The sequence below is a fragment of the Cyprinodon variegatus genome, unplaced genomic scaffold (assembly GCF_000732505.1).
Source record: "Cyprinodon variegatus isolate N-32 unplaced genomic scaffold, C_variegatus-1.0 Scaffold400, whole genome shotgun sequence".
NCBI classification, from domain to species: Eukaryota; Metazoa; Chordata; class Actinopteri; order Cyprinodontiformes; family Cyprinodontidae; genus Cyprinodon; species Cyprinodon variegatus.
The window spans coordinates 694,572-718,624 of NW_015150853.1; the positions used below are offsets into that span (position 1 = coordinate 694,572).

Sequence of the window (24,053 nt, forward strand, 5' to 3'; positions counted from 1 at the left end):
TTGTCTCTGTGAAATGACCAGGAAATGTTAACAAACCGGGGCGCTACCCCCCATTTGACGCTGCAAGTGGGAGAAGGTATGGACAAATAGTGGATACAGTTAAAAAAAATTATATCTTTTAAACAGCTATATTTTTCACCCGGTTTTACCTTAAAGTAAGGATTTAATGTTTGCCCCTTCATCACTACTGTTGGCCTTTTTTTTTTTTTTTTGCAGATAGCCAGATAAAACAGTTTCACAGCTGTCAAGGAAATCCTCAGAAAACAACTCTAAATGATTTGTCTGTTTTTGAGCTCTACTTAACAGCCAGTTCCCTTTTGGGGTAAAAAGACATCTCTATATGATGCCTTTTCAGAGGTGTTACAGTGTAATGTTTATTTATGATAAATCTGTCAATGTGCTCTTAGGTGAAACCTCTTTGGAGCCGTTTACAACATCTCTTGGTGTTTCTTCTTGGAAATGAAATGATCGCACTAAAGACCAACAGAGTTTTGAAAGGTTAAGCTTTAATTAAAAGTCGTCACACATTCAAATTGGGGTTCAGCTTTTTGTTTGATGCAGAAATAAAAGCAGATGGCAACTGGAAGAGTAAATGTCACGCTGCATCCTTTTTCTATCCGATAGAGCAGAAGCTGAAATGTCACCTCAACAGAAACACCTGATGCTGTGACAGACAGCTGCAACTCTGATTAAAAGAAGCCATGTTCAGATTAATAATAGATTTTTCTTTGTAAGGTAAAAATACTGCCTGGCATAAAGAAGGCAGATGTCAAAAACCAAAGCAAGGAAGCATTACTGACTCTTTACAAGGCAGACTGAAGTTTTCTGAAAAATATTTTGTTCATTCTGTTCAAAGACATTATTTTTTCTTATTAAGATCATCACCATCAGATCACATACGCAGAGGACAAAGCCTCCTACATTGTTTTAAACAGACCTTTAGTTATAGGGCAGTAAGCCACCACACAGGAAGTCATTTTAGGTTGCAGTGGGCTGCTCGGCTCTCAGAAACACTTGAAGCCACTCGAGTGTTGCTGTTCGTTGTACAGGAGAGGAAGAAAAACTGCAGACTTTTTATTTCTGTAACCGAATACAAACCAGAGACGCAGAGTTTACTGGATACCCGCTGACACAGGTGTGCTGTTTGTTCAAGCCTTCAGAAAGGGTAGGCACACTGGATTTTATTTATAATTAATTTGAGTTTGGATCTCTAAAAGAATTAGAGATTTAAAAAGACGAACTGACAGTAAGTTTTTATTTCAAATGGACATACAGTTATACAAAAAGGGGAAAATATGGTTTGTTCAAATGTATTTATTAAAATCATTTCCATTATTAATGAATATTTCTTTGCAGCTTGGCTAAAGTAGTTTATTTTATAGTCAGTCATACATAGATTTGTATTTTTAAAGACTTTTTATGAACCAAGAAGCTTTTTCATCACAAATGAAATGGACATTTAAAAAGAAATAATAAAGCAATGTATGGATGTTAAAGTAGTTATCATGCTGTTCTTTAATCCTGTTTCTTGCCATCACCGTAACCTTTAGCTCCCTAAAGAGATCCTCCATCAGATTTAAGTCAGGACACTCCAAAATGTAATTATATCATCCAGTCACAATAAAAGAAGTTCATCCATTTTAAAAGGTTGCATTAAACCTTAAATCTGCCATAGGTTTGAATAAATCTGGGCCTCACGGTGGATTTCTAATATATAAACATGTGTGTAACACCAGCAGAGCATAATCAATACGCCTTCTACCCACAGTGCATCCTCATTCAGTCTTGTTAATATAAATTCTCCACAGACTAAACCTTTACTGCCTCTCTTCAGTGAATGATTTCTTGGTGCATAAAGCAAAGCTAGGTCGTGAATCCCTAGGAGGTCAGGTGGTTGAGATCCTGCAAAATCCTCTGCACCATTTTCCATGAGGTCAGAGTTCATTTTACCAGAGTAACTGCTCAGCCTTAGATGCTAACTCCTTTCATATAATCCCTCCTTTTTTTCCATACACCTCCTATCACCCCGCTCTCCATGTCTGAGTAAGCTCTGTAAAGAAGCCAGGCAGCCCCACTGAGTGCTGTAACTGACTGCCAAATCCCATACCAACACTACTGAGAAAGAGTTTTCCTTTAGAGATATGAGCTTGTGGCCTTTAAATGCTGGTATTTATTTAATTTTTTATTTTTTGTAACTTGTCCTAGCATCCATTCTCACGGTTGCTTTCCTTTTCTTCTTAATGTTTGAAGCAAACACAGCTAAGTAAATTTAAAAGCTGGCACCTACTGTACTTCTTTTATGTCATGATAACAGCTTTAAAAGGACAAGAAATTTAAAATGTTTGACCAAAAAAACTACTTCTAGTCAAAGCCATCTGATCAAAGCCATCTGACAAGAATTAATTTACAGCATTCCCATTTGCATTTTTCAACTTTAACCTTCTGCCTGTATGATAAACTAAAAATATCCCAAAAAACTTTGTTTAAAATATAAAATAACTCCATAGCTTTAATTTAACCCAGAAAAGGAAATAATTCATTCTGCTGCTAAGGTAGTGTCAATGCAGTTATTAAAAAAATATATTTTTAGCACTTCTTTGATGTTATTTTTAACTTTCACATCTGCCTATTCACATTTGCTATCCCAGTATTTATAGACTAACATAGGTGTTATAAACTGATATTAGGTAGGTGGTTGGTGAGTCAAGCTACGGGCTTTAATATCCAGCCTGCTGCCTTACAGACATCAGTAAGTTAGCCTTTATTTAGACAGCATTGCATAAATAAATGTTTAATGCAAAATGCTGCAAAAAAAGCATTTTCATTAAGACCCTTAATCAGTGAAACATAATTCAAAATCAATAACAAACAGCTATTTTATATATGGTAAATAAAGAAAGAAAACTATGTACATCAGTTCCAGTGTATGAAATTATATAGAATTATTAAAAGGATAAATAATGGATTAAAATGAATGACAGTTAAAAAGTTTGAGTATTAAAAGTAGGTCTATTTTTTTTTTTTTTTTTTGTATATAATACAATTCCTGTTTTAGTTTGCACAGGTGTGAATTCCAACATTCTGAGCCAGAAATACTTCCAAACAGCCAGATTTGTGATTTAAATGTGGGAACTGCTCTTTCAGCCTGCAGTGCACAGCAGCAGAGAAGTAGGGGCAGCATTAATGGCAGTATTGCATCGATATTAAACTGTCCACCTTTAAACCATAAGAACCTTAAGTATGATGGAAGATATTTATGGTTTAAAGTCATACATCTATATAATCTTAGTATACCTAGGAACAGGTTAAAACTAATGTGATAATTCAAGCTTTGGCTAACTTGGATGTTTTTATATTTGATAGCGGTGCGCTTATTTTAATTTGTTAAATGATACTGTGGTCCAAACCTTTGTTTGCTTGTTTCTCTGACAGTTCTACAAGGCCTTATTATTCCCTGTCTTAAAGTACAAACATGTGATGTATTCCCTTATGGGCAGAATTCTTTTTTAACCCCAGGATTAAATTATTGGATATCCTACTGTAAAAGGGGGCATGTATAGATAACTTAAGTTATGATATTTATCACTTTTTTTATGCACAAATTAATATCTCTATGAATTTGCAAGATGCAGCTTGACTCCAAGGTCTGTTTTAAAACAATTTATATTGACCGCTTAACTGTAAACATAGCATAAAACTGGTTAATGTGCAGTTTAATAGATCAACATTCACATTACTACCAGGTTGTTTTCTAAATGTGAAAATAATGTCAACTCTTATTAAGATTAGTTACTAAACTAAACTGTGATATTTTAAGAAATGTTTAATTGGATCCTAGATGCAAATTTACTCAAACCTGATTTGGAATTAGCTCTTTTTTGATGAAAAGCCTGTGTAAAAAAAAAAAAAATGCACAAGACTGAAAAGAAGCTTTAAAAAGGTAATGCATTTCTGAATATAAGACATGAGAAACTGTTTTTATCTGATAAAGCTTTGCCATAAAAAGACCTAAAGTAGACTGAACTGAAATAAAAATGCTGGTATTGCTTCATCCTTCAAAGCTTACAAGATCTCTTTGTATGCTTTGTCTCGAGACATTTCTGTTATAATTTCTACCTTGTGACAATAGTTAAATATTCACGGATATATCTTTACTTTTAATAGTTTCAGAGATATAATATGTATATATTCAACCAGAAAAATAACCTATTTTGCAACATATTATAGGAATTGAAATCGAGTTAGGACGAGTAGATAACAGAACATGATAGATGTTTGAATCTGTAGATAATGTCAAAACATCAAATTAAAGAATTTAATTCAGAGTCCTCCAGATGTGAAACGCAATAGACTGCACCGCCGACAAAAGCAGCAGGGAACCACAAACAGCTCAGCGTGTCGCTTCTAAAGACCTCATTCCTCTGCATGTCTGACTGCTGAGGAAGACAAATCCAAGAACAAACCGAGTTGGAAGGACACATTCTTTAGCAGAACACCCAACTAATGATGTTTTTCATTTCTGTTTCTCTCCCTCGTTAGCCACCGAGAGAAAGAACAGCCATGAGTTTGCTCTTATAATGGTGAATTATGGTGCTCCAATACACACTGGTTCCACATGAGTGTTCCTACAAGGAACTTTCAGAGTCAATGGAAACTTTTAACAATTATAGATCAGCTGCATATAAAACACAGAAACCATAGGCATTGTTTTCAGCGCATTGACTGTAAATTACAGCCATTATTCTAATCCACAACAGATCATTGTTAAAATTGTTGACTGATTGGTTTGTGTGTTGCATTCCTGTGGTATATTTATAGATTCTGTTGTTTTGGTTGGCTTGTAGTTGTGTAAACTATATTCAATTCTTCAAAGTAAGTATTGCAATACCTAGAGGACATAGGGTTGCAGTTCCTTCCAATTAAGCTTGAATTTCTCGTAGTTATGTGCTGCTTAAATAAGCACCTGAAATAAAAATTAAATGTAAATAGCGGTAGCTTGATTTGGTCTTAGAAGAACATTATATGTAATAACACAGATATTAATCTTGATTCTATCTGTCAAGCATTTTTTTTTTTGCACCATGAGTCATTATCATGTATTTTTTAGTATTACTTCATACCCTGCAGAACCCAGCAATCTCTTTAGATGTGGCTTTAACCATTGGAAGTGACGGGGTAAACTCTGCTAAGGCCAACCGTACACACTGCTAATTATAAATTAGAGAGACAGTTTAGTCTGACTAGCATTATTGGGACCGTAGGAGGAAGCTGGAGTACGAATGGAGAACACACACTCCATGCAGAAAGACTCTAGGCTAGAATTTAAACCTCAGGTTGAGTGAGAGACGAGCTGCCTCCCAGGTTTCCCCTGCAGACCAGCCTGTAGTTCTCAAGAGCTGAGAAATGTGTTCTGACAAGTCTGCAAGAAAAGAATGACAGAATCTTTTTTTTTCTTCTTCTTTTTTTTTGCACCCTGTTTGAGAGTCCTCACAGTTTGGTCTTTTTTTTTCCACATCATCTTGTCAGAGTTTTTTCTTTGGTTTGATCTTGTGTCCAAAACCCACAATGAGAAATTTTAAATAGGCATGAGATCATTAAATGTATAGAGACCAGTGTTTGCTATTAACAAAACATTAGAGCTAATTTGGAAGTTTTCCATAATTGAAAAAAAAAAGGTTAACGTGTAATTTTATAGAAGTAAAGGCTAATTACATTTTGGCTCCCATTTTATACATTATTGCAGCTTCCTGTTGCTGCTCATATGCTTTTCAGCCGTAACACATTTTAAACTAATCATGGCGAGGAACCTCCGACTTCTCAAACAATTGGAATTCCAGCTAATTCTTCCAGCTCAAAACCTTTAAAAAAATAATTGTTCTGAAAACAAATGGACCAGATTGGGATCATTACCAACAATGATGAGCTTTATTTTTACTGATACAAATAAACTGATGGGTTTTATTATGTTCAAATCCCTGTTTGCAGGTCATTAAAAAACCATAAAAAATCCATTCTAAAATATGTATAAATATTTCATCCATTAACAGGCATGGCAGGCATGTTGAATTTTTGAGGTTTTGTTAGTGAGAGACAGAGAGGTTTAAAATTCAAAAATTCAAATGTCTGAATTTAAATGGCATGCATGAATAACTGTGCATGCAGCATTAGAAGGCTAAGAGTAGCATTAGCATGACAGTTTAGCTCAGGCTGCTAAATATTACAATGTATTTTGACTAAAACAGTGAAACCTGTTAATAGCATAATGTGGTAAAACTCCACTGATCAACATCGAGAATATAAAAATATAGATTCATTTAAATAAGGACTGACTCACCGAACAGGGACGTCTCTGCTCTAAACTAGTTTATTAAAAAGCTGAAAGCAGACACTTTAAATGGTCGGTTCAGATTATTTTTGTCTTATTTTGCATCCAATTTGTATTTGATAGATGATCAACTTCACATTCCCAGTCCCAGGGACATATAGTGTTCAATTAGCTGGCACTGACTCTTTGCTCTACCCTATTTTTTTTCTCTGAAATAAAAGGGTTTTTTGTGCACAGTTTAGTTTAGTTTTGTTAACATTAACTTTTTTTAAGAAATGAAATGCAAAAAGTTTATTACGGTTTAAAGTGTGTTACTTTGAGACAAACAGAGCAAAGATTCTGCATGTATTATAAAGCAACCAAAAAAGCAATGCCACATTATACAGCTTGTCTCGCTGTGATCCACAATCTCTTTTACAAGAGAGATCTGTCTTGATGAAACACATGCAAAATTACAAAATCTTATTTTCCTCACATGTATATATGGTCTTGATCTTCTCTCATTTTGTTTCTTGTAAGGTAGAAAATGTATGGATCAGGCTCATCTTTTTTTTTTTTTTCTGCTTCTTAATTAACCAAATACAAGCAAACAAATCTCTTGGTTCTGAGGTGTACAACTTAAACCTTTAGGGAATTACTGTATCTAAACAGTATTTATAATGTGCCTCAGTGGTCAACACCTGGGTCTTTTAATGACCTAACCATATTTAAACTAGGAAATAGTTTAACCACAATAAACACCTCTTGCAATATAGGCTAATTACGCTACAGTTCACATTATATACCATAATGTAGCCTCATGTAGCTGCTGATGTTGTTTTACAGTCAGAAGGGATTCAAAGTTGACCTTGCCCAAACCTCCAACTTTTCAAACAGTTAAAAAATGTTGAAAACTGTACAGTTTAACACTGAGATCGCTGACGTCAGCACAAAACACCATAAAGGGAAACTATTGAAATGTTGAAACCTTTTGACATTTACACTGCAAACTAAAATCTCTGTGGAGTTTTTTTATGCAATAAACTGGCAGCTCCAGTCTAAACAAATGTCATGTTTAGACTAGAAGAAGAAACATCATAATCTCTTTGCTTAAACAGGGTATCAATCCAACGTAAACTGGAAAAAACCAGAATTAGAACGTATAAAATATTTGGGTAACTATTTTTCTCCAGGATTCAGAGGAAAACTTCAGAAGAAAAAACATTTACATGGAGAAAAGGAAAATAAAGTGATATTTGATGATTTAAGTACATAACATACTCAAATGTTTTTTTTGGAAAAGACCATATAGGCTAGTCTCTGATAGGAACCTAATAGCGATAAAAATTATTTTAGGTTTATTAATATACATTATTTAACTAGATTATATTTCTGGCAGCTTTGTGAGATTATTGTGAGTTATTTTCTTTCTTCCGAAAGGTTCTACTTTTAATTTACATTTTCAGTCCTTTTGTAGTATGTAAACCGACTTTTAATATCAGCAGTTACAGAATTTTATCATTTCAGACTTTATATACAATGATGTTTAAATACATTTTGTACTTAGACCTGAAATTATTCATAGTCCAGGCTGATCTAGATTGAAAGAATTTTCGCATCTAAGTTAATCTTAACAATTGAAAATTGGTTTAAAGCTGTATATTTTAAACTAATCTGCGCCTTTTACAGCAGTAAGACAACGCATCCCCCAGACGGGCTCTACAGAAGCTGAATTTTCCTTTGGGGATTATAAATGAATTGAAATGAATTAAACTAGATTGAATTAATTGAGAAAGGGAAAAATTAAGGTGCTGGTACGGAGGCCTTCCAAGTTTTAAAATGTGAAGCTCGTCACTAAAGATAAATGGTCAAGCTTTCTGTGGAAACATGTATAAAGCTTATCAGCATTTATAAGATAATTTGTCTGCTTTAATGTCAATGTAAATATTGATTATGATAATCAAGAAGGATATAAATGGTTGTAAGGGAACAAGGATTAAAAAAGGATTGATGAATTCTGTTTTTTTATTCATATTTATCTCACCTATCAAACACCAGCTTTTTGGTTAAAGGGATCAAATCTTAGGTTTAAACCTATTTAGTGTAATTAATCTCTTATTACAACTGTAGGTCATTTGCTAGATGATTTGAAAATCAAGTGCAGCTGTGATAAAAAAAAATTGTATGTTCTTATACATAAATTAATGTTCCTAAACAAAAAAATAACAGTTTATTCAAATGATTTTGGAGGCTGGGCTCATCATGATTTAAAATACCTAATTTTCTATGATGTCTCTGCAGTTTCTTCATGTGAGTCTGAATAGAGATGAAGAACTTTGTGGTTTCTGCAGCCTGTTGTAGTCGCGAACATCAAACCCATTTGTCCAGCTATACCATCGCTGTCCGTTATCCGACACTCGGACACATGATCGCTTTCCTCACTGAAGGGGCAAGCTCATTTTTTAATGTTGGGATGCAGAATACTGCACAATGTTAAAATTATACACTCTGACTCAAAACCTTAAAAAAGAAAAATCCCTCGAGGAAGAGCATGTTATGTTGCAACACTTCACAACTTCCTGTGCTTTTCAGCAAGTGCAGATTTAGACTAAAAAAAAAAAAACAGCTCAGAATATCTTTGCTGTTCATTCCTTGACATAAATATAAAAAACAATACAAGCGTACTAAAAAAGCAGGTTGCTATGCTTTTTAATAACGAAGGTGAATTTCTCTGTTTGCAGGACCGCTTCAAAGAAAGCAGGAACAGAACTCAGACATGTGGGGACTTTAACACCATGAAGGAGCCAGAGTATGATGTGGTGGACGACCATGAAGAGGTGCACAACGTGTGCATACTTCCTGCAAGGCCTATAAATGATGACAGAATGTATGCAGGTAATAAAATGGACTCATAGTTTGCAGGCAGATCTAATCATGCATCTTATTCCTCCTGCTAAACTGATTTTAAGTATAGCAGAAAAGCATATTTAAATATTTATATTATTCTGAAATGGAATAGAAGAGATAATGTTTTTTTCATTATTTCAGCTTACATGTATTGAAGGAACAAACATTTAGTAAATGTAGAAGAAGGAAAACTCATCTAATCTAATCTGTGACGAATTATTGAGTGTCAAACTAAATGAATAAGAGCAGACATACAGCTGAAAGAACAAATCTAGAATGATGCAACTATGTCACACATTAAATATGGTTATTCCGTATTATCGAAATTATTCAGATTTAGATACAGTTCCTTAGAATTTATGCTTTTTAAACTGCATGGCTTCAGCTGTTTTTTCTTCATTGAGTTTCCACAATAGTCTGCTAGATCTTTGACCTAATCATCCTGACAGAACTTCTATCAAACCAATATTATAAACTCTATAGAAATTTTGGAAGTATGTTTCAGGTCTATGTCATTTTAGTAAACCATTAGTACCTAAACGGCCTGTCCTTTGAAATGTTGTTTGAGGATGTTTTTCTTCATGATGCCATCTCTGTGGTAAACGTTATGTGTCCCTATTGCAAGAAAGCAGCCACACAACATGATGCTAAATATTGGGATAGTTTTCTCAGGGCTGCAAACTTCTCCTCTGTCTCACAAATGTGTCAATCTTTTTATTTTATTTTACTTTTTCAGACCACAGGGCATATTTCAGACAAGTAAAGCCTTTCTCTGACTTTAGAGTAATTCAGCTTTTTATGTTGCTTATGGATTAAAGCACAGTCTGTTGTTAGATACACTGATCTCTGGGACACAGAACATCTCTCCTGTCTAATGAGCACTTGTATAGCTCTATAGTTGAAATTTAAATAGCTGGTTGATTTCTTTTGATTTTCTGATGATGTCATACAATTGATGTGGGTTCTATTTTGGTGATGCTATAAAATTTATCCAAAGTTACGACTTCATTTAACGCGGATGTTGTGTAAACCTGCCACAGCTTACAAATCATCACCTTAGACCAGGGTTTCCCAAAGTGTGGTGCCACTACTGGATGCATCAGATGAAAAATTTTAAAACAATAAAGAAGCGTGAATAAAAATTTCCTTTGCAAACGTTCATATTCAAACTTTAAAAAACAAATACAATTTTGTTCACAGGAAATGTATTTAATTAGAAGGGTGCTTTTCTATGCTTAATTTTAAGATGCATTATAGAGAAAGTTATGCTTCCATGCATTGTAGTAGTCAGCAGCTCTCCTTCATGGAACTAAACTACTTAGAATTTCTATTTGTGGTGTAAATTGTGAGTCAGATTTAGATCGAGAAGCAGGTACAGGAAATAAACAAGGAGAGAAAACACGGTGATAGATTATCATGAATCTACCTTTAGAGACATTTAAGGTTTTCTGTGGAGGTTTGACTGATTTAGTGTATTCTCCTTTCTCTTGCTGCACCTTGAAATCCACAGGACAGTGAAGCAGAAACTTTTAAAACAGGGTGACACTGTATTATTTGGGGGTGGGAGGTGAATATATTAGAGTTTAATTAGACCATAAAAAATAGCTATTTTCCACAAAATCTATATTGATTATATTAAGGTTGTTTATTTTCCAAAATGCATACAATTATGTACTGTAAAATGGATTACAAATGAAGTATGCAGAAAAAATAGAAATGAAGAAGTACTCAAAGTGCTCCTTGGACTAATCTAATCTAGTAGTAAAAAAAAAAAAACTGAAGGTAAATTTGGACCCATCAAAACAAGGCAGGACAAGCAGTTCTGCAGATTTAAATGTGTACCACAAAAAGAAGAAGAATACAGCCCTTTAAAACTGACTATAGTTTACCCCCTGCCCAGTGATTTGACAACACCAAGTTTACAGAAACAATTAGAAAGGCAAAATTCTTCAGTTCAAGTGAGATGAAGCAAAATGTTTTGCAAAGTCTTCCATATTTAGGGAATATGGCCTCCTCAACTCAACACTGAGTATTCCCAGGTGAATTAATCTATCATCTGTTACTGTTGTTGATTTAATGTGAGTTTTTATTATTTTAAGGGCAGAGAAACTTCTGTTGAACGGGATCTTGTTGGGGATGGTGTGTGTAACTTTATTGAATTTTATTCAAATTTTGTTATTTTATTTCCAAAACCTGTTATGATGATTATTTTTTTTTTATATTTGAGCGATGAAACATGTTGGCTATAAAAAAAAAAAGTTTTATTTGTTTAAAAACTTTATTTTTTAAAGTGTGGGAAATTGGGGGTGAGTCAACCTGGTTGGGACAGAGAAGAGGGTGCACAGCTAAAAAAGTTTGGGAACCGCTGCCTTAATCTGACATCAATTACTGTTTGATGAATTTGGCTGATAATTATTGGAGCAGTTAGGTACATTTGACACATTGCTGCTGCCGTACAGTGATATATGTGGTCATGGTTTAACAAAATACTATGAATTCAACACAACTGATCCCAGAAGATACAAAAAGCACATCAAGAGCATCAGAACCGCTTCAAAGACATGATTTGATTTATTTTTTAAACCTCCTTTATTCTCTCACCGTGGTACACATGTGCATTTTTAAAACACTGATATACATGGCAAGAGAGCCACTGAAAGCAGCTTTTAGCCCATAGTCTGTGGCTGAGTTGGTGCGTATAATTAGAACGAGTCTAAATGAAGCTTTGGAAAAAGGAGAAAGTAAAAACAGCAAGGCTAAATAGAGTGAGAGCTCATGCTGAGCGAGCATGATCTGCTAGTGGGTCTCCAGGGCCATCTGTTGGCTGAGTCAGACTGCAGGAGATTACAATTATCCAGGAGCCGAGGAGGAGGAGAGTGTAATAGAAACAGACAGACTTTTCTCTCCTGCGTGGATCGCAGCCAGAGGCTTCGCAGCTGCATGTCTCCCACCATATACACAATGTGTCTCTTAAATGTTTACACTTGCAGCACTCTCCGTGGGTAATGAGTGTGATCTTTTATTTTTGTGCACAACTGGGACTGGGACAGACTGAGTCCCAGGAATGATGCGGACTCAGAGAGTTTTAATAACAGCTACAACTCAAATATGATGTCTGCCATTACTGATATAAATCTGGAAATAACATTTTGATTTGCTTTCAAGACAGGACTCTTCCAAGGCCATCATCTGCTCAGAGCCATCCATCAATCACTAAAGTAAGCCTTCTTTTCATTGCTTTTTTTAATGTTCAGCAGCACCACTGTACAGCCTTTACTCTATTTTTTATTCTGCCCTCCAATCAATCAGCGCCGACCCCTTCCTAGATGTCCACCCAGAGAGATCCCCCCCATTAAAGGTAAACTAGACTAGCACATGTCTGGTACATACCATAAATGTTTCAAACATTGATATGCAGAGCGCTTTTTAATGCTTTATCGTGTTATATCCACAAAATTCTATGTATTACTGTATCACTGAAAAAAATACATGATGCAGAATTTTCAGGAGAAAAACCACACACTGTTAAAAAAAAAGAAATAAAACAAGCTGAGAATTGTGCCCTTCATTTGTATTTAGCCTTCCTTAACCAACACTTGGTAAACCTACTTTTCATTTTTATCACAGCAGCAAATCTTCTCAGAAATGATAGGACCCGATTCGTCCTCTAAAGTTGGAAATGTTTGCCGATTGATGATCCACAGTAGGTGGAAAAGTCTCACGTTGTTTTATATTTATCTGTGTCGATCTCCTCTCTTTAGTGTTATTGCTAAAAAAGAAAAGTTTCCCCACATCATGACGCTGTCACCACCGTGTTTCACTGTGGGAATAGTGGTTTTACAGTGATGGGCAATGTTAGTTTTCCCACAAGTGGCCAAAAAGGTTTCCTTTTGTCTCATCTGACCAATCCTTTTGTTGATGTTTTTTTCTGAAAGGTTTGAAAACTGCATCATTTTACTTCCAAAATGAACAAGTTCAGCTAATAAAAATAAATAAATTAATACAATGAAGTTGTTGTGGCTAATCAAATAAATTCAGTGGTGCATTTAAAAGGCTCTGTCCTTGTCTAGTGGCCAGATAAATCATTTAGTGCAATCTAGTTCTTAAAAAGAAAACTTTACCAGCTAAAAATATATTTAATGGTAATTATGTATATTTCTTTTATTTGTAACATTACTGTTGCAATTTTTTTTTTCATATTGCAGAGTCTCACAGTGCTCTGATGTCTGACATATTCTATCTGCTGTCTGTTTTTGAACCTCAGGGCCGGCTGTAAATAGAGACCTGAAGCCAGGCTGGCGAAAAATGAAATTAGGTAACACAATTCAACAGCTGACAACATGATTGTTTCTCTGTTCCCTCTGGAGCCTCAAATATACATGTGCTGCTGTTACAGATAAGAAGCCCCCACCAAAGGAGCCAGTAGAGCAAGTAAATGCCTGTTTTTATGTATGAATATTGCCTTCATTATGACTTGCTAAATATTTGATTCCTTTCCTTCTTTTTCTAAATTGACAGCACCCTCGCAGGTAATTAGGTCCATTTACTTCTAATCTGTATCCTTTATTTCAACCGAGCAGATTTACACACTAAGACTGTTTTCTGCAGAACTTCTCCACATCCACCTTCTACCTTGGATGTATCCAACAACCTGGCTGTGCTGGTTTTAAATGGGCCCAGCAGGACTGAGTGAGTAAAGTTTCTCTACATGATCAACACCTTATGTGATCAGTCTCTGCTTCTGTCAGTCACATTTTCTGATGATTGGAAAGTGTCGCCATCTGTTGGTTGGTGAAATCCCACCTTGGGCTGTAGAGTAACTCTTCCCCATGTCCTCTGCTGTTTGGTTTCAGTAGACAAGTGAGAAACACTGAAAAGGTAAGTCAGTCATATTTGTACAACTAGCATTGTAATGCATTGGGCAGAAGTAGCCAAACTCCCTCGTCAGGCTTTTAGGGCATTTTTAACCTTTTATAGGGAACTTAGTGAAATACTTTGAAAATCAAAATTTCCAGCCAATAGTGTTATTGGAATCCAGGACAAGACCTTATTACCTTTGTAACATTAAAAAAAATATGGATATTTTGATGGAAATAATTAATAATATTAATAATTAAGTCAATGTAATAAATTTAAAAGCCAACTTGCCCAAATATATTAAGAAAAGAAAAAACAAAAGAGCTTCTATAAGAAATTCATGAAAAACATTCTAAAAGTGAAACAAACATTTTTTCTTTTTGTTATAACATATCCCTAGAGGCATTAATGCTGATACTGGCACTTACATTTGTTTATAAACCAAAATATAATTGTTAACTAGGCTTATTAACTTTTTAACTTTATTTTTTAAATTTTCAATTAACTTTTCAAATTTTTATGGCTTTTTTTTTTTCAACTTAATTTACAGCGAGTAATATATCATTCAAGGGCTCATCTAATTGTTCAAATGCCAAAAAAGATGTACAGCCATGTAGCAGGATCTTTGCTGAATGGCTGGATATAGATCTTTTGCTTCTAGACCTCACTGAGGGACGGGGGACTCCATTTGTAAGGCAAGTGAACAAAAACAGTAACTTGCCCTATAAAAGGTTAAAGCCAATTAATATTATCCCAATGTTATTATTCCTGTTGACTTTTGTTTTTTGGAGGGGAGGATAATGCAGCCTTTATTTATTCATTCATTTATTCATTTATTTATCTATTTTTTTTTCATTTAGCTATTTATTTATTTATTCATTCATTCATTTATTATCTTTGACCAATAGTTACTTTTACCTCAAATACATTCACACGCATATCAGGGGTTTTAATAATAACATTTGTTCAGTTAAAGTTAAAACTGCTAACAAAAACGTCAAAATCTTCCAACATTCAAAGAAATGAATAGACTAAATGAATGAGTTGCCTTTGACTCCCACAGCAGAAATCTACTGTAGCTCAAGAATATACCAAACTGCAAAAATTATCTAAAAATGAGTACAAATTTCTTAAAATGGATGTATTGCCTTAAAATAACATAAATAGATATTGTGCACATGAAGGTTTACTTGCTTTTTTCTTATTTTAAATGTAACTTGTCTTATTCAATTGGATACGAGTCTCACTTCTCAATGCAAAAGAGAAATGCACTTATTTTAAGAAAATTTGACCTACTTAGATTTCAGTTTTTTTCCATGCATAACTTGTCTTTTTTTATGTTCCCAGGCAGAATTCAGCTCACATGCAAACAGTAAGGCTTGAAAAAAAACATAAAGAAGTCATGAGTGTAATTAATAAGTTGATAATAATAATATCCTGACTTTAATTCTGCTGAAAAACTCCTTAGGCCCACAGCCTGCCATGCTGAGGCATTCCTTGGATTTGGAGACTCATGACTTGGAGAACAGGTGTGAAATGATTCTCAGGCTCATTAGTACAATTATCTTATTCTGAATCCTTACATCTAAATAGTTTTCTGTCTTTATTAGGTTACATCAACATTTAGGTGAGTATGTAAAAAACCTTAATCATCATGAGTACAATCAGTTTAAATAAATAACACTTTATATCTATTTAAAGAAAGGGTGCCATCGAGACGCCATCACGAGTGGCCTCAAACTAAAGAAGACATCGATCAAAATGATTTTGTTCCAATGAGCAGACCTAATGTAAGCCTGTCCGTATAGATTGTATGGATTGTGTCCTCCAGTAAATAACAGCTGATAACATAAGTATTAAATTATCTCTAAATACTGCAGACATACTGCGAGGAGGACTGGTATATTGGGCCTTGTAATCGCACAGACGCTGAGCACGCCTTACACCTGGTGAACAAGGTACCTCATCATGAAACAAGCTACAACAATATCATGGCTCTTTAATTAATGCATTTTGTTGCGTCACAACCACAAACCCCCAAAAACATTTTTGGTGTTGTGTTGCAGCTACAGACGCAGGTTTTATGCTCTATATATATAGTATACCAACTTTTCACATCGACAAGCTAACATTTTTGCCAAATTAATGCTGAGACTTTCTATTATTATCAGTATTACTGTCCTAATACATAAAAAAGCCTTAATCTAAATCTGGCAGGTAAACTTTTACCTAATTTTTTATGTAATAAAGGCTTTACAGAGGCAAAAAAATTATGCCTGCAATCCTCAAGTTTGTTGGCATTATGTTTAAAATGCTATTGTGTTTTTGCACAGGTTATAAGGTTTCAGGTTTTAGGTTTTACATTTGATTCTGAGGCGCCATCTGCTGGTAAAAAAGGCGTTAAAGCAAAGTGTAAAGTCGTTGGAGACATGGCTGCTTCAAACCACTAAAGCAGGTTGTTTTTTTTTTTATTTACATAATTTATGTGTGTTGTATTTTAAACCACCTGCAGGACAACCCACAGAAAAGCACTATGCATACAACTAGGCCTGAATTAAAGCAGGTTTGTGCTGTAGGGCTTCATTGGAAAGTTGGATTTCTGCTTGCAATAAATCAGTTATTTGCAAAATTGGTGATTTCTGAAGAGGAATGTTTGTACTAGATTTTATGAAGTAAAATCCACTACAATGGAGCTAATAAAATCACACTTTTCAGTTTATCATTTGTGAACTACTTAGAAAATCCTGTATGTACTGGTCTATTAAATAAAATCTCAATGAATAACATTAAAGACTAAATGTGAGGCATGGCATATCATAAAGAGTGTCATATTGATTGCCTTTTCAAGTCTAAAATCTATCATATGTCATATAGAGGTGGTGTAAATTAAATCATGCATCATTTTTCTCAAATTTCAGCAGCACACAGGTAACCCACAGGTTGCAAAGGAACAGCTCTATCTTTGTATTTAATGAAACTTGTATTTTCTTATCTCTGACAACAGGATGGGGCATTCCTAGTCCGAGACTGCTCCATTAACACCAACATCGAACCGCTGGTATTGGTTGTGTATCACGAGAAGAAAGTCTATAATGTAAAAATCCGTTTTATTGAAGCCACCAGGAAGTACGCACTGGGAACAGGTCAGCGTTCAAATGATGTAAGTCTAGTTATGCAAATAAAGAACATTTATAGACGTACAGGTCAAAGCTTCATAGTTACTGCTCCTCACACCCTGTTTTTCCTCAGATGTTTGACTCTGTAGCAGACATCATCAAGTTCCACTCCATTTTTCCAATAACACTCATCAGTGGGAGAAACATGACAGGAAGTAAATACCCAGAGAACTGTGTGCTGACATGTCCAGTTACCAAAAGGGATGTTGTCCAGCTCCTAAAGTAAAGTCTGCCCCTCTCAGCAAAGAAGAAAGAGACCCATCATCATTTGAAAATGCTAAAAAGATTATTGCACACATTATTTAAGGTGGGGTATAAATAATAATGATAAATAAAAGCAGGGATTAGCTTCTGTTGCAGCATTTATGACTCTACTAATACGATGACCTTAAAGTATGTATGATTTTATGTTGAATTAAAGGGTGATTTTTATCAGTCTGGATGCATTTTTCCATCTCTAGATCACAATCACGCATAACTGATTTATGCAAAATTATTATAAATACAGTTTAAGATTAATACATTTCATAAACCCTCCTGTATAAACAAGTTATAGAGGGGGGGACTATCTGCTGGTCTAAATGAAGTCATAATCATTGTGATTTTTTTTTTTGCATTTTGAAAAGAATTGCATGAGAACAAAGTTGCTATTCAGAAGTTGCCTTTATTGAGGAAGCTTTGTGAAAGATAGCAGAAAGGGGTTCCAGCCTGGGTCTCCATTTGTTGTAGAAGGCTTGATATTCAACAGGAGGCCTTTCTTATTCCATTTATGCATATTTATAAAAGCACAAATATTTCTCTTTTGTAAATGGAGTAAATATCAATGGAGAAAGTATGAATAAAAGTTTCCCAAAGCATCTTTTATAGTTGTTTTTATCAGCTGACAATATCAGACTAGATTTAAAGGAATTCAAAAAAATAGGGTAAATGTCTAGACGAGGCTACAGTACCGACCTCTTTCTAAATGTGTACAAAAAGATCTAAAGGAAAGTGGAACCATCTAAACAGCAGAGTCCTACAGGATGTGTAACTTAAAAGTGTTTAATGATAATCTCACAATGGAGAAATTCTTGCTGAGGGACCCAGAGCGGAGGCTGTGAGCATCGAACCAGGTACTTGCAACCTTCTTGGAGTGTAAGTGCACTGCTCTAACCACTCCCTGTATGACTAATACATTTTTCAAATAGCACATATTACTTCTCAAATCAGCATTATGTGAGATTTATTTTTCAAATTTCTCAAACCATTTCAGAATGTATTCTGATGCCTATTTTAGATTTTTTTAATTGATCTAGTTTGGCGGTTAGAAGAGTTTGGCACAGCTGCTGCAGTAAGTTTTCAGTTTTTTCTGTTTACTTTGTTTTAAGGCGAGTTCCACCGGATGGGGTCTTGTATGAACATTTACTGCAGGAGCTCCTCAAACAGGTTTTACTCTCAGATTTCAAGAGGTTGTGTCTGGTATTTGAAGAAAGAATTGTGAGAAGGAAGGGCCAAAATAGTGCCACACCCTAAAAAGGTCCTTTTACATTTTTTTGCATTAGGTAAATAATATATGTCATTTCTGAGAATAAGGGTAGTAGAGGTAATCACCTCTTAAAAGAAAGCGAAACACCACAAAACACATTCGACATATTTCCCCAGGTTTTATTAGAAAAAAAGTGGAATTACACAATTTTTATAAAAGCATGGAATCACCATGACAATGAACGATGAGCATGTGTTAAAAACAAAAAACACGTTTGGACTACAAGACGACCAATTCTAGCACAAATGAGGACCAACGTAAAAGGCAGGGTAAAATGATCCGACCCTTTGAAATAATTTATGACCGTGACTGCACAGCAGCTTCAGATACTGCAGCGTAAAAAAAACAATAGGAGTTGGCAGCCATTCTCTGTCAAGTATGAACACCATGTTTTCTTTTATACATATATATGTATTTATATATATGTATATATATATATTTATATGACATGTATATTTAGGTATATTTACAAAATGTCATCCAAAACAAATGGAATAGAAAATGTATATTAATTGTAATGTATGTAGGCAACTAAAAGCTATGAATGTAATCATAGGTCTAGCACCTTATTAGAAAGGATTATACAATAATAAACAGATATACACAGATGTGATGATGCTGCCATAAGAAGAGAAACAGAAGAAGAAATCGGGTCAAAATATTATGCAAGCACAAACCTAAAATATATACAACAGCTTAGGGGTGTTCAAGAATAACATTTAGCATCATCAACACAGGAAAAAATGTTTAAAAATGAATCTGTGGGTTTATTTTTGTTTTCATACAGTTAATCTGCTTTTTCAATTAGGTTAAATGTGAAATCTAAAAGCAGAGGTTCAACTTAGGAGGGAAATTGAAAAAACTTTTTTTTAAAAAGTGTTGAGTACATGTTAAGTTTCTTTCCAAAATAAAGCGCTTTTACTGTACAGTACTTCACACATTGTCAGATAAATAATGCACTGTGACTGAGACTTTTGAGCTGCTGTTTTAGAGCATGAAACTAGACTTAAATAAATCAGCTGTTCGGTTTATTTCCGTTGACACCTTTCTCTGACCTTACTGTTCAGTTTAACTTTTCTCCCTCCAGTCATGAAGCTTTCATCCACTTTCTGGCTACGTTCAGACCCAGAGGTAAACTCTTGACTCATAAAACCCAACTTTTACCATTTCCGATCACTCTTCAGACAAGTTCAAGTACACAGCGATGATGAAAGAAACCAAACACGCATTAAAGCAAACACACAGGAGAGCCGAAGGTTAAATTTCCCATCTCACACCGTACGGACGTTGATGCTTTTCATTTGACAAACTCAGCAGTGACTGAAGAGCTTCTGACAAACAAAAGGTTTTCAAGGAATGCCTGAACACGTCATCTTCGCACAATGTGAATGAAAAATATGTTTAAGACAAATAACTTGACTCTGTATCGGAATATTTGCAATCAACATTTAAAGTGTTTAATTGCCGCTGAATTTCATACTTGTAGCCTAAAAGGTTTATGTGTAAAAGGCAACATGAACACCTGTAATGTAACAGTTTTCATGCAGCTGCATGACCGTTTGACGGAAACGACAGTTTAAAATAAAATACAAGCAATAACACTTTAAACTGACCTTCTGGTTTCTTAAACAGCACTTAAACTTTGTGGAATTTCATGGGTTCTGCAGTGGCACACAGTCCAACTCCTGGGCATGAAAGCATCAACCAGCATTGCACTTAAATATTCAGAGTAATACATATACAACATTGATTTTGTTTTTGCATTATGAAAATAACTGCCTTATAACTTTAAAGATAACACTACTTGTATGATAAATGTCCTGTCCACAGATGGAGCTCTACATTCAGGGGAAGTCTCTGACAGTGCATCCCATCACTTCGTAGCTCTGTCCGATCCCTTTGCTTAGCCGCATTTTTAAAATTTGGCACTTTGGAGTCGCCTCGGAGGCTCCCGCGTCTGAAATAGAGTCTGCCCTTGTTCTCTGAACACAAGTCCGGGGCTTGGGGTGATTAAGAACCACCACAGGCTGGTTTGGACCAGGCCGCTTTACCGGCTGGTCCTCCTTCAGAGGCATGGGGTAAATGACCGTGCAGTCGTCAAGGCCGCCCGGGGGATGCTGGGGCTTGCACCTGGATGTTCCAAGCTTGAGTCCTTTCTTGCTTTTTTTCCACACGCCGACCTGAACCCTTTTCAGAGAGATGGTCAAGAACCTGGAGGAATGGTCCTCCTTGCTTTTGTCCGTCTGCCGTAGGGGGTCTACAGCGTTGGGCGTCTCTGCAGGTGAAGCAGGTGCAGAGCGTTCACATGTGGAAGACTTTAAAGCAGGACTAAAGCTGCATTTCTTAATGTCTGTTTTGGTTCCACCTTCTTCCTTCTTGATGTGAATGTCGATTTGTGCGACGGGTGGTACCTGCTGGTAATCTTGCTCTTCCACTTTTAAGCACTGGGAGGCCTTCTGTGTAAGCGACGCTTCACAGGTGAAGGCCTCATTTTTAGCGACCGGCTGAACGCTCTGGCCTGATGCTGGTTCCTTACGTGTCTCCTCTTTGCCATTTCTACTCTGATCTTGACTGGTGCTGTGTTTTTTATCCATCACTATCCCTCTAAGAGCCATCACCAGCGGCTGAATCGGACCTTTGCCCCCTTCTGGCTGCTCGCTTAATGAAAAGACAGAGGAGATGACTGGAAAGCTCCGAGGCTCTGAGACCCCTCCATTTTTTGCTACACTTTTACATCTGACCTCCTGGATACAGGGGGATATTTTAGTGTTTGTGTGACTGGATAGGACGGAGGGTTTTACTGATAACGGTTTCATCAGACTTTTCGATATTGGAAACTTCTGATTTGCAAGGTTGTCATTACTGACTGAGACGGCAGGAGGTCTGACTTGGACGGCTTGAGGAACGATAGACCTTAAGGACTTAGAAGCTGGTGTGCTTTGCTGATCCAAACACACCACATCTTTGTCTTCTTTAGAAGCAGCGTTGCTCCTGATGCAAACTTCTTTGGCTCCTAGTTTGGCAGACGCTGTCCCTTTCTGGACATTTGACCCTTTCTGGACATTGTTGGTGTCAGACAGTCTCCTGGGTGGAACACACTTAGAGAGGTCCACGGTCATATTGTTCCTCTCATCTACAGCCCTCTGGGGAACCTTTGCACCCACGCTGCCTGGATGCAGAGGGACACTCAACCTGATAGGGACTCTGCCTGATATGACGCTTGAAGACGAAGAGACAATGTTCGCAGGTGCCGCTTGCGTAACTCGAATCCCGCTATTTGCTTCCCGCACAGGAGTGACGATAGTTTTGGGAACTTTGTTTGGGACGACTGCGTCACAATCCAGGTTGATTATTTCTGTGGAAGGCCTCTTTACCGTGACCTTCTCTTTATTTGACACGTTGGTTGAGCTGTTGGGAATCCTTACAGCGACGTTCATCTTTGCCTTTGCCTCATTCGGTTTCCTGCTGCCTGGGCACATGCCAGCGCTCACCGACCTTGCTGTATTCGGATGAAGTAGCGTAGACGACAGGGACTTCTCCGGGCCGGAGTTCAGATTTGCCGTTGGTTTTGTGTTCTTGATCACCGATTCGTTTTCTTGTTGCGAGACAAACCGCAGTTTTAGCTCCTTCGTCCCGTTAACAGTTTTGACCTCGACAAGCTCAACCAAGCAACCGGCAGGAATGTTCACCTCCTCCGGTAGAGACACTGTGAGGGCCCTATTGGGCTGAAAGAGTCCGTTCAAGTGAGAGACGCGTTCAGTGTTCCCATTAGTGGTGTTGGCTACGTTTACATCAAGTGTTTTCCCCAGTCTGGCAGGGGGTGCAGTTTGGCTGGGCACAGCAACACGTATAACAGGCCGAGGAGGCGGTGACAGCAGTGGATCAGCAGTAGGCGCACTTGTTAAGGCACTGGAGACCGTGACCGGAGGAGCTTTGGTGGCGCCGGGCTTCACAGGTGCATGATTTGTACCGTTACTATGCAAACGGTCAATGTGCTTCACCAGACACAACCTCCTCATGTAGCCCTGTCCACAGTGGGGGCATTTGAACGGGTACTTAGCCGTGTGCTGTTTCAAGTGCTCGTTCAGCTCCGCCTCGCTGAAGGACACAGCGTTGCAATAAAAACAGTAAAACCTAGTGCCGTGTTCGATCATGTGCTTCTGGAGCGCCACAGGGTCTGTAGATGCAAATCCACATTTCTCACAGTTCATCACCTTAGAGGTGACCAAGAGACGCTCGAGCGGCGCGTTCAGATGGACGCCGTTCACAGAGGACGGTAAGCTTTGATAGGTCACAGGTTTCATGTCGGATTCTGCTGCTCATCTGGTCTCACAGGTCATCAAAGTCTTTCATTCCATGAAGCTGAGGAATGTTCACCTGACAACCAGGGTTCGGTCCACAGGAAGGGTCCCTCTGCCTGCATGGAGGAGATCAGAACAGAGAGCTGTAACACCTGAAGCATCCAGGCCACCTTACAGAGCACAGTGCATCCATGAAGAGGAGGCCAAAATAAAGCCCCTCCCCCTCACATTCACATTCAGCTAATGCACCCTTTTCTGCACACTTGTTTTCAAAAATACAGATTTTTTTTTCCCCCATCCTCACAGAAACCATCCTGTTAATCGGTCTCAAAACATGCATACCTACTAGCAACAGCTAGCTGCAGCCAGGAGCTCTCCTCCTTTGAATGTAAGGAAAAGGCCCTCCCTAACAAACAGGAGCTTCTCCCGGACGACGCTTCGCTTTGCCAATGTTTATGTTTTCAAACCAGTCAAGTCTCTAAAATGCAACTGATTTTACTTTAGTTCAACAGCTTATGAGCTTTAACGTCGTTTCAGAGGCGGGGAAAGAGGAAAAATAATACCTGTAGTCGAGGTGATTTTAACGCTTAACGCCGCAGCAAATGGATCCCCCCTGAGTTAGCTTTGCTTTAGCCGTTAGAGGCTAACGGTAGGATGCAGTTACGGAAATGGCTACTTCTTTCAAAATAAGAGCATGGAATTTGAATAAAGCTGTATTTTTCTGATCAACGTCTGGTTTCACTTTTACAAGTTTCCTCCTTTTAAAAATATAACATCGTGGCGTTTAAATCGATAATGACATTACGTAAGTAAAAAGACATAAAACTTACTAACTAATTAAGTGTTGAGGGGATCGTCTATCGTCATTTATTTACATTTGAATAAGAATAAATCCTGCCGTTTTAAACATCGCATCTCTCTCGGTGTTTTATGCGGGTCGAAATTGACAGAAGAGTTAACTGAAGCAGCTTTCTTATCTTAAA

General features: G+C 36.7%; 2 protein-coding genes across 4 annotated transcripts; one reads left to right on the forward strand and one right to left on the reverse strand.

The window, feature by feature from the left end:
- The first annotated feature begins 1,039 nt into the window (after positions 1–1,039).
- On the forward strand, positions 1,040–18,068 carry clnk (cytokine-dependent hematopoietic cell linker). The gene is made up of 16 exons (XM_015387640.1): positions 1,040–1,165; positions 9,046–9,199; positions 12,377–12,429; positions 12,521–12,569; positions 13,476–13,526; positions 13,608–13,642; positions 13,730–13,740; positions 13,820–13,900; positions 14,068–14,089; positions 15,416–15,440; positions 15,537–15,597; positions 15,679–15,695; positions 15,770–15,858; positions 15,949–16,026; positions 17,073–17,228; positions 17,318–18,068. The coding sequence occupies exons 2-16, from the start codon at positions 9,100–9,102 to the stop codon at positions 17,468–17,470; spliced, it is 981 nt and encodes a 326-aa protein (XP_015243126.1). The 5' UTR covers positions 1,040–1,165; positions 9,046–9,099; the 3' UTR covers positions 17,471–18,068.
- Positions 18,069–18,869: 801 nt separating this feature from the next.
- Positions 18,870–23,714, reverse strand: znf518b (zinc finger protein 518B). Of its 3 annotated transcripts, none has more exons than XM_015387646.1 (2): positions 23,634–23,714; positions 18,870–23,186 (listed from the first exon to the last, which is right to left on the reverse strand). In XM_015387646.1, exon 2 carries the CDS (start codon positions 23,071–23,073, stop codon positions 20,614–20,616), a length of 2,460 nt encoding a protein of 819 aa, XP_015243132.1. In that variant the 5' UTR covers positions 23,074–23,186; positions 23,634–23,714; the 3' UTR covers positions 18,870–20,613. The 3 variants fall into 3 exon arrangements, with proteins under 3 accessions (XP_015243132.1, XP_015243134.1, XP_015243133.1); XM_015387648.1 differs by lacking the exon at positions 23,634–23,714 and adding an exon at positions 23,417–23,627; XM_015387647.1 differs by lacking the exon at positions 23,634–23,714 and adding an exon at positions 23,413–23,627.
- Between the last annotated feature and the right edge of the window lie 339 nt (positions 23,715–24,053).